Source organism: Mauremys mutica, chromosome 1 (genome assembly GCF_020497125.1).
Source record: "Mauremys mutica isolate MM-2020 ecotype Southern chromosome 1, ASM2049712v1, whole genome shotgun sequence".
NCBI lineage: Eukaryota > Metazoa > Chordata > Testudines > Geoemydidae > Mauremys > Mauremys mutica.
In genome coordinates this window covers 40,783,732-40,796,499 of record NC_059072.1, presented here as the reverse complement: position 1 = coordinate 40,796,499, position 12,768 = coordinate 40,783,732, and the positions used below count along the sequence as shown (strand labels likewise).

Genomic DNA, 12,768 nt, shown 5'->3' with positions numbered 1-12,768 from the left:
TCACTTGAATTATACATTCAAACACTTAGAGTCCTGTTGCTAAAGTTAATAGTAAGAAACCACAACTATTTTTTGCAGTATGTAGGTGAATGCTTGCTGAATGTGAGTTGGCCAAAAAAAGGGCAGTATATTATCAGGAAAACTTGAAAGGAAAACTCCACTAATTTCGCTCAGCTCAGAAGCATAAAATGTTTAAAAGGTAAGAAAGCAATAACAAACATGTATAAACAGTGAAGTGCATTTGAAAACAAAGGCTACTTTTTACAAATGCAATTGTCATTAAACAGAGTATGACCTAGTGAACCATAACTATACTTAGAATAATTAATATTATTAGAGGCCTGAGGGAGGCAGGAAGCACTCTGAGTGGTATATAGTCTTTTGAAATATCCTCTCTCTATATCTGAATGGACATCTGATTTTTCAGTTTGCTGCCAGTTCTGAAAATAATCCGCAATAATTTGTTTCGAGTCAAACTGAATCCAATTTCTTTGGAATTTTTAGCAGCTTGAAAAAGTTTTTTAAAAATTAATTTTCGGTCAAACAAAACACATTGTTTCACTCAAACTATTTTGTTCCCAGGCATCTAATGAAGGTCTACATTCACAAAATAGGAGAACAGGTGGTGAAGGAAGAGCCTCCTTCACCTTCTTATAACCTGAAGCACAGTAGTTAGGATGCTCACCTAGGAAATGAGACATCCAACTCCAAATCCCCACTCTAGAGCAGGGATCTGAGCCCAGGTGTTCTCCTTTCCAGATGAGAGGGTGCCCAAACCATCAGGCTATTAGCTATTCTAGAGCAGGCTTCTCAGTCTTTCCTGGTGCAGTTCCATTTTGTATTAATAATTAAACAGTCGCTGGAGCAGGGATTCAAACCTATGTCTCCCACATCCCAGGTGAGTACCCTAACCAGGGGGCTACATTTTATGGGGTGGGGGGAACCTCATCCCCTTCTCCATCTCCTGGTTCCATTTTGTGAATGATGCCTAAGTCCCTTTGTGAATCTAGCCCTCACCAATGTTCCCTCTAATTTTTTCCATCCATGTGCGGAATAAATTTTGTTATGTGCACGGAGGTATGTGCAGATGTGTGCCACCAGTAGAAACAAAAAACCTAGATATAATTTTTTTTTTAAAAAGTTACCATAGTGATAATTACTCCAGCCAGTACAGGTTAGGCATTTTAGAACTCACTACTCAAAGAATTAAATTTAAGTGTAAGAGAAATAAAAATTATGAAATGCGTAGACCAGTCAAAAAACTAAAATAAGACACTTAGAAAGAATAAATTTACAGAGAATATATGTGCATTGCAGAAGTACCAAGAAGTAACAACAACAATAAATACAAGTATGTGTTGGGAGGTGAGTGTGAAAGAGACTGTGTGTGAGTGTGTGTGTGTGTGTGTGTGTGTGTGTGTGTGTGTGAGAGAGAGAGAGAGACAGACAGACAGACAGGGTGTGTGTGTGCTGGCTGCTGGGGAAGTTTCTGAGAGACGCTGTGCACTGTCTCTTTAAGGCACTCACTGAAAGCTCTCCTGCTCCGTCCTGAGCTCTGTCTCCCCTCCCCCATCTGCGGAGATGGGGTGCATGGGCAGGAGGAGGAGGAGGAGGAAAGAAAGAGAGAGTGTGTGTGCTGGCTGCTGGGGGGTCTCAGAGACTGGGCGCTGCCTCTTTAAGGCACTCACTCATCTAAAAAGCTGGTTCAGACCTCAGACCACAGCAGCTCTCTCCTGCTCCGAGTCCTGAGCCAGGCTGTCCTGTCTCCCCTGCTCTGTGGAGATGAGGTACAGGGGTGGGGGGAAGGGGACACCCTGACAATCAGCACTCCCTTCCCCCCTGTTCGCACTGCCAGCAGGAGGGTCCCAAGAGCAGCTGCAGGTGCAACGTGGCTGCAAAGCAGCGGGGGATAGGGACACCTGAACACACCCTGACAGATGTGTGCAGCTCTGCTAATCAAGTGTGTGGCACTTGAATCACTCCTGGGAGACCACCCAACCGCACAGCTTAGAGGGAACACAGCTCCCAAAACAATTTGGCTGAAACTATGTAGTGAATGTGTGTCAAATTTGCGATTACTTTGGAGTCAGACAAAACTGCATTTTTTGGTGAATAAACTATTTGTCTGAAATATTTCACCCAGTTCTATATACCACAATTGTGATGCAGGGAAAATCCTGATCAGGAGAACTGTTCCAACAGTAGAAACCTGGTGAATCCAGTTTGTCTTTTTCTGGATTACAATCGAGCTTTTTTCACTCTGAAGTGGTTTCTATTAACTTCATGGATCAAACTATTTGGATTTGGATTAGATTGGCAGAAGCCTTGGTAGCAGACAGATGTAATATAAATCTGAAGCCTTATTTGAATTCCATCCAGTTTCACACACTCTAGAGGCCTGGGTGCTGAGTTCATGGGTGCTCCGGGGCTGGAGCACTGACAGAAAAAAAACAGCAGGTGCTGAGCACCCACTGGTGGCCCCACCAATCAGCACCTCTCCTTCCCTCCTAACGCCTCCTGCCAGCCACTGATCAGCTCAGAGGGGAAGCAGAGAGGGTGGGGCATGCTTGGGGGAGGGGCAGAATGGGGTGGGAAGAGGTGGTGCAGCTGCGCAGTGGAGGCGGGAAGAGGCAGGGTAGTGGTAGGGTCTTGAGGGAAGGGATGGAGTGGGGGCAGGGCCTGGGTCAGAGCAGGGGTCAAGCACCCCCTGGCACATTAGAAAGTTAGTATCTCTGTCTCTAAGTACTTCAGGCTGTGAGCTGATAACAGGGCCAAACCCCACTTGGGTTGTTAAAATAGTGTGGGAAAATTTATTTCATTATTGGTGGAGAATATAGATGTTTCCCCTCAGAAGAACAAAGCAGCCACATCTCTTAAAAGAGAGAATGAGCAAAAGCCTGATAACAAAACCATCTTCTGAAGCTGATAAACTTGACACTTATCACCCTGCCAGTAAACTTCTTTGTTGAGGAAGATTATTGAGAGGGTTGTGTGGAGGCATCACTGGCTATATCTAGAGGCCTCAGATTTACTTGACCCATCCCTTTCAATGCAGCACTGGGCACTGGCGTGGCACAGAGACTGGGTTGGTCCCTTTGGTGGATAGTAGACAGAGGTCACATACGTACAGCCTACATTTGCAATATGGCAAACTGCAGCTGCATCTGCCTGTCTCAAATTTAAAGGGACAGCTAGCAGGAAAACAAGAGGGGAAAAGTTTCTAAGGAAGGTGAGACCAATGTGAACAGGGAATTGCAGATGCAATAGTTCCAAAGGGAAGAAACTGAAATCCTAACTTGGGGCTGGGGGAAGGAGGGACAAGGGATCTAGGTAAAAGCTACCCTAAGATTTTCGAAATCAAAGTTTTGCAGAAGTTATGTTTTCCTTTGATATTCTGATTCTAAAATAAAACTTGGTTTAAGACATTCGCTGTTTTTACTGCTTTAACATTTACCACCATTGTATCAGAACACACTTGACCATGAAGTATTGTTAACACATCGCTGGACCTGAAAAGGCCTAGATGAAGTCATGCTTCAGGCACTTTATTCTTTAGTCTCTGAGAGGACCTAGAATATAGTAATGTGCTATGATTCATTGCCTCAATGGCTCTCTTATGGGGGGTAACACAAGATTCTAGTCTGTCATACTTTTTTTTGCATTGTGCACAGGGCCGGCTCCAGAGCCCAGCGGGGCAAGCTCCTGCCTGGGGCGGCCCTTTCCCGGGGGGGGGCGGCAGGCTGGGCCGGCGGACCTGCCGCAGTCATGCCTGCGGGAGGTCCACCGGAGCCCCGGGAGCAGCGGACCTGCCGCAGGCATGACTGCGGAGGGGACGCTCGGCCGGCGGCTCCAGTGGACCTCCCGCAGGCATGACTGCGGACGGTTCGCTGGTCCCGCGGCTCGGCTGGACCTCCCGCAGGCATGCCTGCGGCAGCTCAACCAGAGCCGCCGGACCTGCGAACCGCCCGCAGCTGCGGGAGGTCCAGCCGAGCCGCGCGACCAGTGGACCCTCTGCAGTCATGCCCGCGGGAGGTCCGCTGCTCCCGCGGCTCGGGGGCGCCTCCCGGGCATGACTGCTTGGGGCGGCCAAAAACCTAGAGCCGCCCCTGATTGTGCATGGGAGGCCATAATGAGAGAATGAAATAGTGTGGGCTGCAGTGCCACCAAGAAGCTGTTCTATGATTCATCAGATCCAGATGGACGGGTCATTCAGCATTCCCAGTGTCTGGCTAAAGAGGAGATGTCTGCCCCTTCATATGTATAACCAAGAGTTATAACTAAAAATGTCCATAGTCTAGGGGCCCTGTTAGATCTTTGTCTGTTTCAGGATGCGCAGACAATATTGGTGTCCAAGAGTACTTCATTCCACCTTTTGTTAACAAAGAAGCTCTCACTTTTTCTGTTAGAATGCAGAATGTGAGGTTCCGTAGCAATAATTTACACATGGAGCACATTACAATTGTGCTCCATAAACTGCGCTGGCTCCCAATTTGTTTCCATTTGCAACTGAAAGTGTTGATTTGGATTTATAAAGACATGTATAGCCTGTATCCTGTGCATCTCAGAGACCAACTTGTGGTGCTTCAAATTCATAAATGTGATGAGCTGGGACACCTGAGCTAACAGTCCCTGGTTAAAATTAGAACCATGCACTAGATGTATCAAGCTTTTTATGCAGTGTTCACAAGAGTATATCAAAGAATGACCATTTCCTTCCCACAGGGAGCTCTTTATTCAGTTCTTAGTCCTTAAGCACAGTATATAAACTGAGTAAGGACTTCAGGATCTGACCAAAAGTAAAGAAGACAAGTAATCTCACTTGTAGCTTACATGTGTCAAGCGCAAAAAGAACATCAGTTTTGTCTTCATTGTCATTAAGAGCATATATATATATATATATATATATATATATATATATATATATATAGTTTGAAACAGTACTTCAGTGAAAAATAAGACCCAGTCTGAACTTCAGTCCAAATATTTACCCAAACCTGAACCATCTTTAGATGTGGATAAATTAAATACCCCCTTTTGCTCCCCAACAGGCCTCCTTTTGCCTTTTGACTTTGCTGAAACTCATCACATTTTCTTTGCAGGTGTAGCAATCACTGCTGGTGCTCTCTTCAAATCTTGTAAGTTCCACAGGGTAAAAGATATGGTGCTCTCCTAAAGTGAGACATGCTATAAGGCTGGCTAACAAACATGTGACTAAAGTGACATCCTAATAAGAGTTTGCACACTCCAGTATAGACAAGAAGGTATTAGAATTTATATTTCAAGGTGGAATGAGGTTGGTATAAGAATACAATGAAATTTGTCTTAAGCAACCACTCAAGGGACCAAGCAAGTTTCTTACCAGTCTTTCTTGTAATGCATTACAAAGAATTTGAAGAAAATATTTTATTCTAGTGTGTTACCTGTGCATTTCTTGATATTGCTGTTTCTTTTTCCATGTGATCCTAACTTGCATCCAAAATTCTCCTCCCAAAATTCTGCAAACCACACATTTCTTCGATTATTAGCAAGGGTACGGCTCCGAAAATATCTATCGAATCCTAAAAATAAAAAAAAATAAAAAAACCATAAAAATATGACACAGGATGCAGAAGAATATATTTATAAGTTTTTGGTGGATTTGTTTGGATTCCATGAAAAGAATGCAATGCATATCTGCATTGCATAGTCATATAAACAACCTGAATACAGATTTTTAAAAGAATGAAGTGGTATTTGGGAAATAAAAATAACTACATTTGCTATTAATATTTGTTTTAGAAAAAAATGTTCTTGAAACTGCTATAGCAATTATTTGATGAAACCAAATCGATAATGCTGCTGTGAAATACTATAGCTGAAGAAAATGCAATGCAGGTGGTCAATAAACTCTCCAATTCAACATCAATGTACAGTAAAGGCCCAATCTTGCAAGGTGCCAAGTGCCCTCAATTCCCATGGAGGTCTGCATTGCATTCAATACCCCATGAAGTAAATGGGAGATTCTCATCAACTAAATATAAGTGTGTCTTTTGTGTCATTACTATAAGTTCTTACCATCGATAGAAGCTCTTTTGGGAAGAATGGTGACTGCTCCTTCTGCAATCTCTTCCTGTTGGTAAACAGGTGAAATTTTTGACCCCCAACTATCTGAGCCAATCCAAAGAAAATGTCCAGTTTGATTAGTTTTTTTGGCTGCTTCTAATATTCGCCTGCAAATAAACAAACGACTAATTAGATACAACGCATTTACCAAGAAATGTTACTGACTAGAGTCCCCCTGCAGCATTGGTTCTGGCTATACATAAATAGCCTGTCTTTAACCAATTAGTCAATTGTTCTGACAGTCTAAAGCATATTTCTCAAAAGACACAGAGTTCAGCACTCAAGCTACAGTACTGTAAATATTAATTTGCCTCATCCTTACCCTTAAACATATTATTCTGTCTATCATTCTTATTTGTTTTATCTCTTTCAGTCCTCAAGTTACAATATACAGCATCTTCATTCTTAGTAACTAAGAAGTTTTGGGGCCTCAGTGGAGCAGTGGCATAGCATACCGCATAATGGCAACCTTACATTAGACTGAAATCTGAAATCTCTTAGGAAATCAGACACGGGCTCCCAGAAAGGGACTTTCTGCAAAGAGGTGACTACTTCAACACAAAAAATTAAGAAAACAAGCACCTAATATCATCCTCGTTTGCAAACATGATCACTGCTCGAGCATTAGGAGTTTCCAACAAGCGCTTGATGATCTTGTCAAATTCTCCCAGTCTTGGTTCACGGGGGATTTTTAGTGACTGAGCGATGCAAACGCCACCTGCATACGCGCACACACACACACACACACAAAAAAGCAAAACTCATTAATTGAGGTGAAACTCTGAACTGTTTATTAATACTTAACTTAATAAACCCATGGCAAAACAGACAAGGAAAACAAGATAACAGTTTGATTGGAGGAGACAGTTCAGTCAAAAAAAACTATCATGTCCAGAGGGAGTGTCTAACTCTTCTAAACACTTGCAAAAATCAGCAATGATTACATGCAACTCAAAGCTTAAACATGATGACACCTAGTGCAAGTTACCTATGTGTTTGTCATTCACTGTATCCAAAACTTTAAAGAACACATCAGGCCAGATCGTCAACTGGGGTAAATCGCCATAGCAGTGATTTACACCTCTTGAGAATCTGGCTCATCATTTTGTCACAGGATTACATTTAGCCTAGAAAAATACCTGTGGGTTGACAGTTACCCTGCATTCAGAACTTCTTTTCCAGGGGTGGGTAAGCAGGACAATGATTAATAGTAAATATTGTGGTTAGAGGAATGAGATAGCAAACTTGTAATCCTTTCATACACTGAATTTTTCCAATTGCTATTACAGCATTTTTAATTAAGTTGTCAATCATTTAACCATCTGGATTGTCAATGAAAAGTCTAATTTACTAATTGCTGAATAAACACAAACTTAGAGGCAATATTTATGTTTTTTTCCCTGACAGAAGCAGGAATTGGAGCTAATTAGAACCTTTACATCTTAACTGTTCTGCAGGAAAGGATCCTTAAAGTCAATGTTATCCAATGGAATAAATCCTGCAGTTTTGGAAGCTCTCTGCAGCACAGGTGGAATTTTAAGACACCATGGTTATATACATTTTGAGAATACTAGGCAAGAAATTCACTGAGAGCCTCTCTTATGGCACACTTAGTCAGGAAGGGCACCAAATCATTGTACATCAGGGTTTTCAGCCCTTATATATTTGTTGGGGTTTTTTAAATATTATTTACCGTAATTACTTTTTCCTTAAGATCAGGCTCCCTAATAGCCTTCACTCCAGTCCTAGATCTTCTGAAATACCTCATTGTGGAGGTGATACAGCCCAGGAGCAACGGAAACTGAAGAAGTGCAAGATCCCAACAGTGACAGCTAAGGTTTTCTCATGTTAGGGAGTTTTAAAGAATAATTTTTAAACCTTAAAAATTGGTTATAACCTGGTGTTTTTGCTCAAATATAGGATCCAGATTTGTATTTGGACCACTTACCACTATACTATGCACAATCCCATTGACCTCAACTATTCTCCACTCAGGTAGATCACAGTGCAGGGTCAGGATTTAAGCAAGTCACTAGCAGCTAACACAGTATCAAACAGTATGAAACTATCAATTGTCATGAATAAAAATGATGATTTTTTTAAAGTTCTTATGAAAATCAGTGGATTTGGTCAAGGACAAAAATGTCACCTTTTTCATCACTGGTCATGGACTTCTTTATGACAACAATCATAATCTCACCAGTTTGGTGAAAGAGAAAAGTTGAAAGTAAAACATGGTGTTTTGCTATTTCACATTAAAACAAAAACACATTTTTGCATGTGAAAACACCTTCCATTTTGCTGCAAAAACAATGTTTGTGTTGGAAATAGGTTTGGGGGGTTGTTTTTGTTTTCCTTCTGTAAAGAGGGTAAAGATAGAATAAACTGTAAATTATTACATTTGTTTCCAGTGGGATGTTACCATTTTTGCTGGCAACAATTTTTTCTCTCATAGCTGTATTAATAACCAGGGTCTCCACAAAAGACTGCTATTTTGTCAGTAACAAGAAGTGAGAACAAATATTAGGTGATCCTAATATCTACCAGGTATTTATGATGATCCAATGGTGACATAAATGACAAGATGCTATGAAAATGTTTGGCCAATATTTCTAAAAATAAACTAACCTATTCTAACATACAATCAGAAAATAATCCCTCATTCTAAGCTATTTCTGAGTTAACAGATTTGCACACCTGACAATGAATGCTAAAAGAAATACTGAACAGATGTACTGTAAATGTTTGTCATTTAAGTAATACGAGTTCTCTGGTTTTAAAAAAGTAAAGGCTTGAAAAACAACATTAAGCTCTCAACAGTAGCCAAAGTCATCCAGGCATGGGAATGAAAAATGACATAAAATAATAATAATTTATTACCTCATAAATTTCTTGAGTATAATTTTGAACCCTTTCTACTCATGCAGTGGCTCTTAGGAAAAAAACATTCTCTCTACATGAAATGCAACCTCAAACATTACAAATGCATATATTTTATATGCTGCATATTGCCATCTACATGGAATGGATATCAAGGAATGAAAAACTACAGTAGCTGAAAAGTTATTTTCCTGGAGTCCAAATGGTGTAGCAAAAACACCTTTTCATCATTATAGCATTAAATTCAGTCATGACTGCACTGTGCAACTTAACATCTCTACACTGAAGTCTATTAGGAACAAAACAAAATGCACTTCAGCCTTATTGTTACATTTATAATGATTTCTGCAAGCTATCTTCTGACATATAAAACATTTTGTGTATATCCATATCTATTTATTACTTATACTATTGTGACAAACAAGTAATAGCATATATCATTACAGTTAATGATCAAATCTCCACTTCCTAAAGCATAACAGAACAACATTAAGGTGACACCCAATTGTGTGTAGGTACTGCAGATTTGATCCTAAAATGCAAATATCTACACTTCCTTCATTCAAGTCCAAAACAACATTAGATCAGTGTAGTATTTTTATGTGTTTCTTATGTTTTGTTATGTTTTTAGTATCCTTTAATTATGAAAATTTGAAAATATCAATCTGTTAATGGACGTATTGCCAGACTCCTGGGGTGATTTCATTTAAGGCAGTCTGCACTGAGTGTCCACAAGTCCTACTGATGTCAAATGAAAGTTTACTTATTTGATTTCCTTAGACTTAGATAAGCACATGCTCAGAAAGCTAAAAGAATGCCTACTCAGGCCTGCATGTGCCCTAGACAAGAATTCAAACTGCAATCATTAAAATGCACAAGTCTCTTAGTTTTTCCTAACCAACAGCTGCCAGACAGAAACTAGACTCTGAAATTGAGTTGCAGGTGCTCACCCCCTTTAAGATCAGATTCTAAACTGGTTTCTGCTATTGTTGAGGAAAAAACTGAAGGAGCAAATTATCTAACTAGCACAAGGAGTCATTTCAGACATGCATATTTATGACTCAATCCTGCAATGAGAACCGCACAGGGGAATCCAAGGAGAGCCCCAGTGAAGTCAATGGAACCACCCTAGAGGTTCTCAGTTCAGGACTCATAACTTAATAAAGAAATGCCAAACTACAGTCTGTGAGAACTATCAGTATGGTCAGTGAATGATAATAGCTCTTATGAGCATGAGAGCAACTTGGTCACTTACAAGCCCAGATCAATAAAGCTAGTTAGGTACCTCTCTTCCATTAATTTCAGTTGAAGCCTAAATACCCTTGTGGATCTGGGCCTTCCTCTCCTATTTGCTAACTATTGTGAGTTACATAGCTGCTACCTAACATGGCTAAACCAATGACTTATCTTCCCATCTTGTATTTATTAAAAGCATTTGTGAAGAAAATCTGAACAGTTACAATTACTGCCTGCCATACTCATGAAGAGGCCTTTATACAAGGCATACAAATCATGTTTCTTTCTGACACAGGCTGATTACTTATATATCCTTATGTTTAAGCACTCTCTTTACCCAAGAATTCCTCCTGCACAGAAATTCTCACTCTTCTAGAGAGAGATGGAGTTATATTTTAATTAAATTTACAACATACTATGACAAATATGATTTACAATATGGCCTTGGTAATGGTTTTCTTAGAACAAAACTGTGATGCCTCTTGATATACTGTGATGCCTCTTGTAGTTGGCTGTAAATACAGCTCAGTGCATAACAGATTTGGGTTTGCTGGCAATTCTGGAAAAAACTGTTTCAGGTCAAATCAAAAAAAAAATCTCAAAATTTTCTGAGACTCAAAATATTTAAAAATTGTTTGGGATCTTTTAAATTGGATTTTGAGCATGTTTAGGGTATATTATATGTATACTATATACATTGTAGGAAATTTAGAAATGAAAAGTCTATTTGAACTGAAAAATTGAAGGGTTTCATTTCAAATATGCTGAAACAAACTATTCTGGCTGTTTGGAATTCGTCTTTTCCCCAAAATTAACAATTCAGCAAAACCAACTCAAATCTGCAAAACATTTTGGTGTCTCTGCAGACATATTTTTGTCAACAAAAAATCTCAGGCAATAAATTTTACCCAGTTCTAGCAGTAAATGTGTTCACACATATTTTCAAATCTAGTCCCCTATCCCGCAATCATTTGCACATGTGCTTGACTTGTACTCCCATGAGTGGTAAATTAAAGCCCATAGGACGGCTTGGGTCTTTGAAGTTATGCAACTGTGTAAGTGTTTGCAGAACCAGGGCCCTGGATACAAACCACAGTTCAGCTGGAGCCCAAAATTTGCTAATACATTACTACTGGTCTCTCTCTCTCTCCTTTCATAATATTAATATATAATAAACAAACAATACATACTATATTCAGAATATTCCATTTCTAAATAAAGAGCGGTAAACCCAACATCTAATAAATGGACATTTCCCGTCGTCTAATCCACTTCTGATTTTAAAACCAGTGTTGTTAAAAATGATCAATGAAATTGCTATACAAAAGGGCTTTATATAGGTTGCACTGATAGACCTATACAGATGCACAGAGTTTGTACAGCAGAAATCATGACTCATCCTTGGTGCATTATGTGCCTCCATGGAAGTATGAGAAGGAGCAGTCCCTGTGCTCCCTTGAAGAGAGAGAAGAGATGCCTCTATCAACCCATGTACTCTCTCTTTCTCAGTTTCCCCATCTGTAAAATGGGGATAATACTTAACTACCCAGAGAGGTTGTTGTGAGTAGAGCTGACTGAAACTCAGAATTTCCAGTTCACAGGAAATTTTGACTTTTTGGTTTCAGCAATTTAATTTAATTTCTTTATTTATTGCAAATTTGAAATTTCCTGCAAAATGGAGATTCTAAAAAAGTTCACTTCAGAAACACCAAAAAAAAGGGTTTCTGAAACAAAATATACTCCCCATGATCTCTGGCAGAAGCTGTTCCTGAGAGGTGGGCAGCTGTGAAACTGACAAGAATCATGTCAATTTCACTCAGCAGCTACCAGGGATTCCAGCCCTACCAACAGTGGCCAGCTGGCTCCCCAGTCTGGCAGTCTAGGAAGTCTGGAAGCCTAGAGACTCAGGCAGTCTAAGGAGCCAGCAAGCCTGAGAATCTCCCAAGCCCAGAAGCCCTGTGAGCCTCAACTACGGGCAGGGGTCTGCCCTGGAACCAAGGACTCTAGAAGCCGGGTCTGTCCAGAAGCCTGCCAGGGGAAATGGCAGGGAACCAGGCAGGGATCCTCTCAGGGATTGTTGAGCCCAAATTATTTGAAAACATTTTGGGTTCAATGAATTGGCACTTTTTGAAGAAACTGTTGTATTGGAGAATTTCCGACCAGATTATGTGAAGATTATAGCAGGTTAATGTTTGAACAGTGCTATGTAAGTGATAATTACTGTCTGGTTTTGTCTTTCACTTAACAGCTAATCATCTGTGTGCTTTTAAACACAGGATACAGTTAGACCTGGTTTTACAGACAATGCATTGTTCAGTTGTTTTGTTTGTTGTGATTAGAAATCATGTCCTAAACAAATTGTTCATTGCCAGACTTGGCCAGTTTACAGGCGCTATGTATAACAGCTGTGGGAAACAAGATATCAAGCTGGCAATGCATGTTCGTGAGATACTGAGTACTGTAGATTTAGAAGATAACACCAGTACTTGGGATCAATAGCTTTTGCCTTCCTTTGTGTTTCTATAACAAGGGCAAAATTCTGATAAAATG

General features: G+C 40.2%; 1 protein-coding gene across 3 annotated transcripts in view; it reads right to left on the bottom strand.

Annotated features, from left to right (window-relative positions):
• GRM8 (glutamate metabotropic receptor 8) overlaps positions 1-12,768 on the bottom strand; it is a 525,047-nt gene that overhangs the window by 274,478 nt on the left and 237,801 nt on the right. For all 3 annotated transcript variants that reach the window (XM_045001072.1, XM_045001074.1, XM_045001073.1), the window contains exons 5-7: positions 6,685-6,820; positions 6,055-6,209; positions 5,421-5,558 (exon numbers count right to left, since the gene is read on the bottom strand). In XM_045001072.1, the coding sequence (XP_044857007.1) occupies positions 5,421-5,558; positions 6,055-6,209; positions 6,685-6,820 (429 nt within the window). The remainder of the gene's footprint in view (positions 1-5,420; positions 5,559-6,054; positions 6,210-6,684; positions 6,821-12,768) is intronic.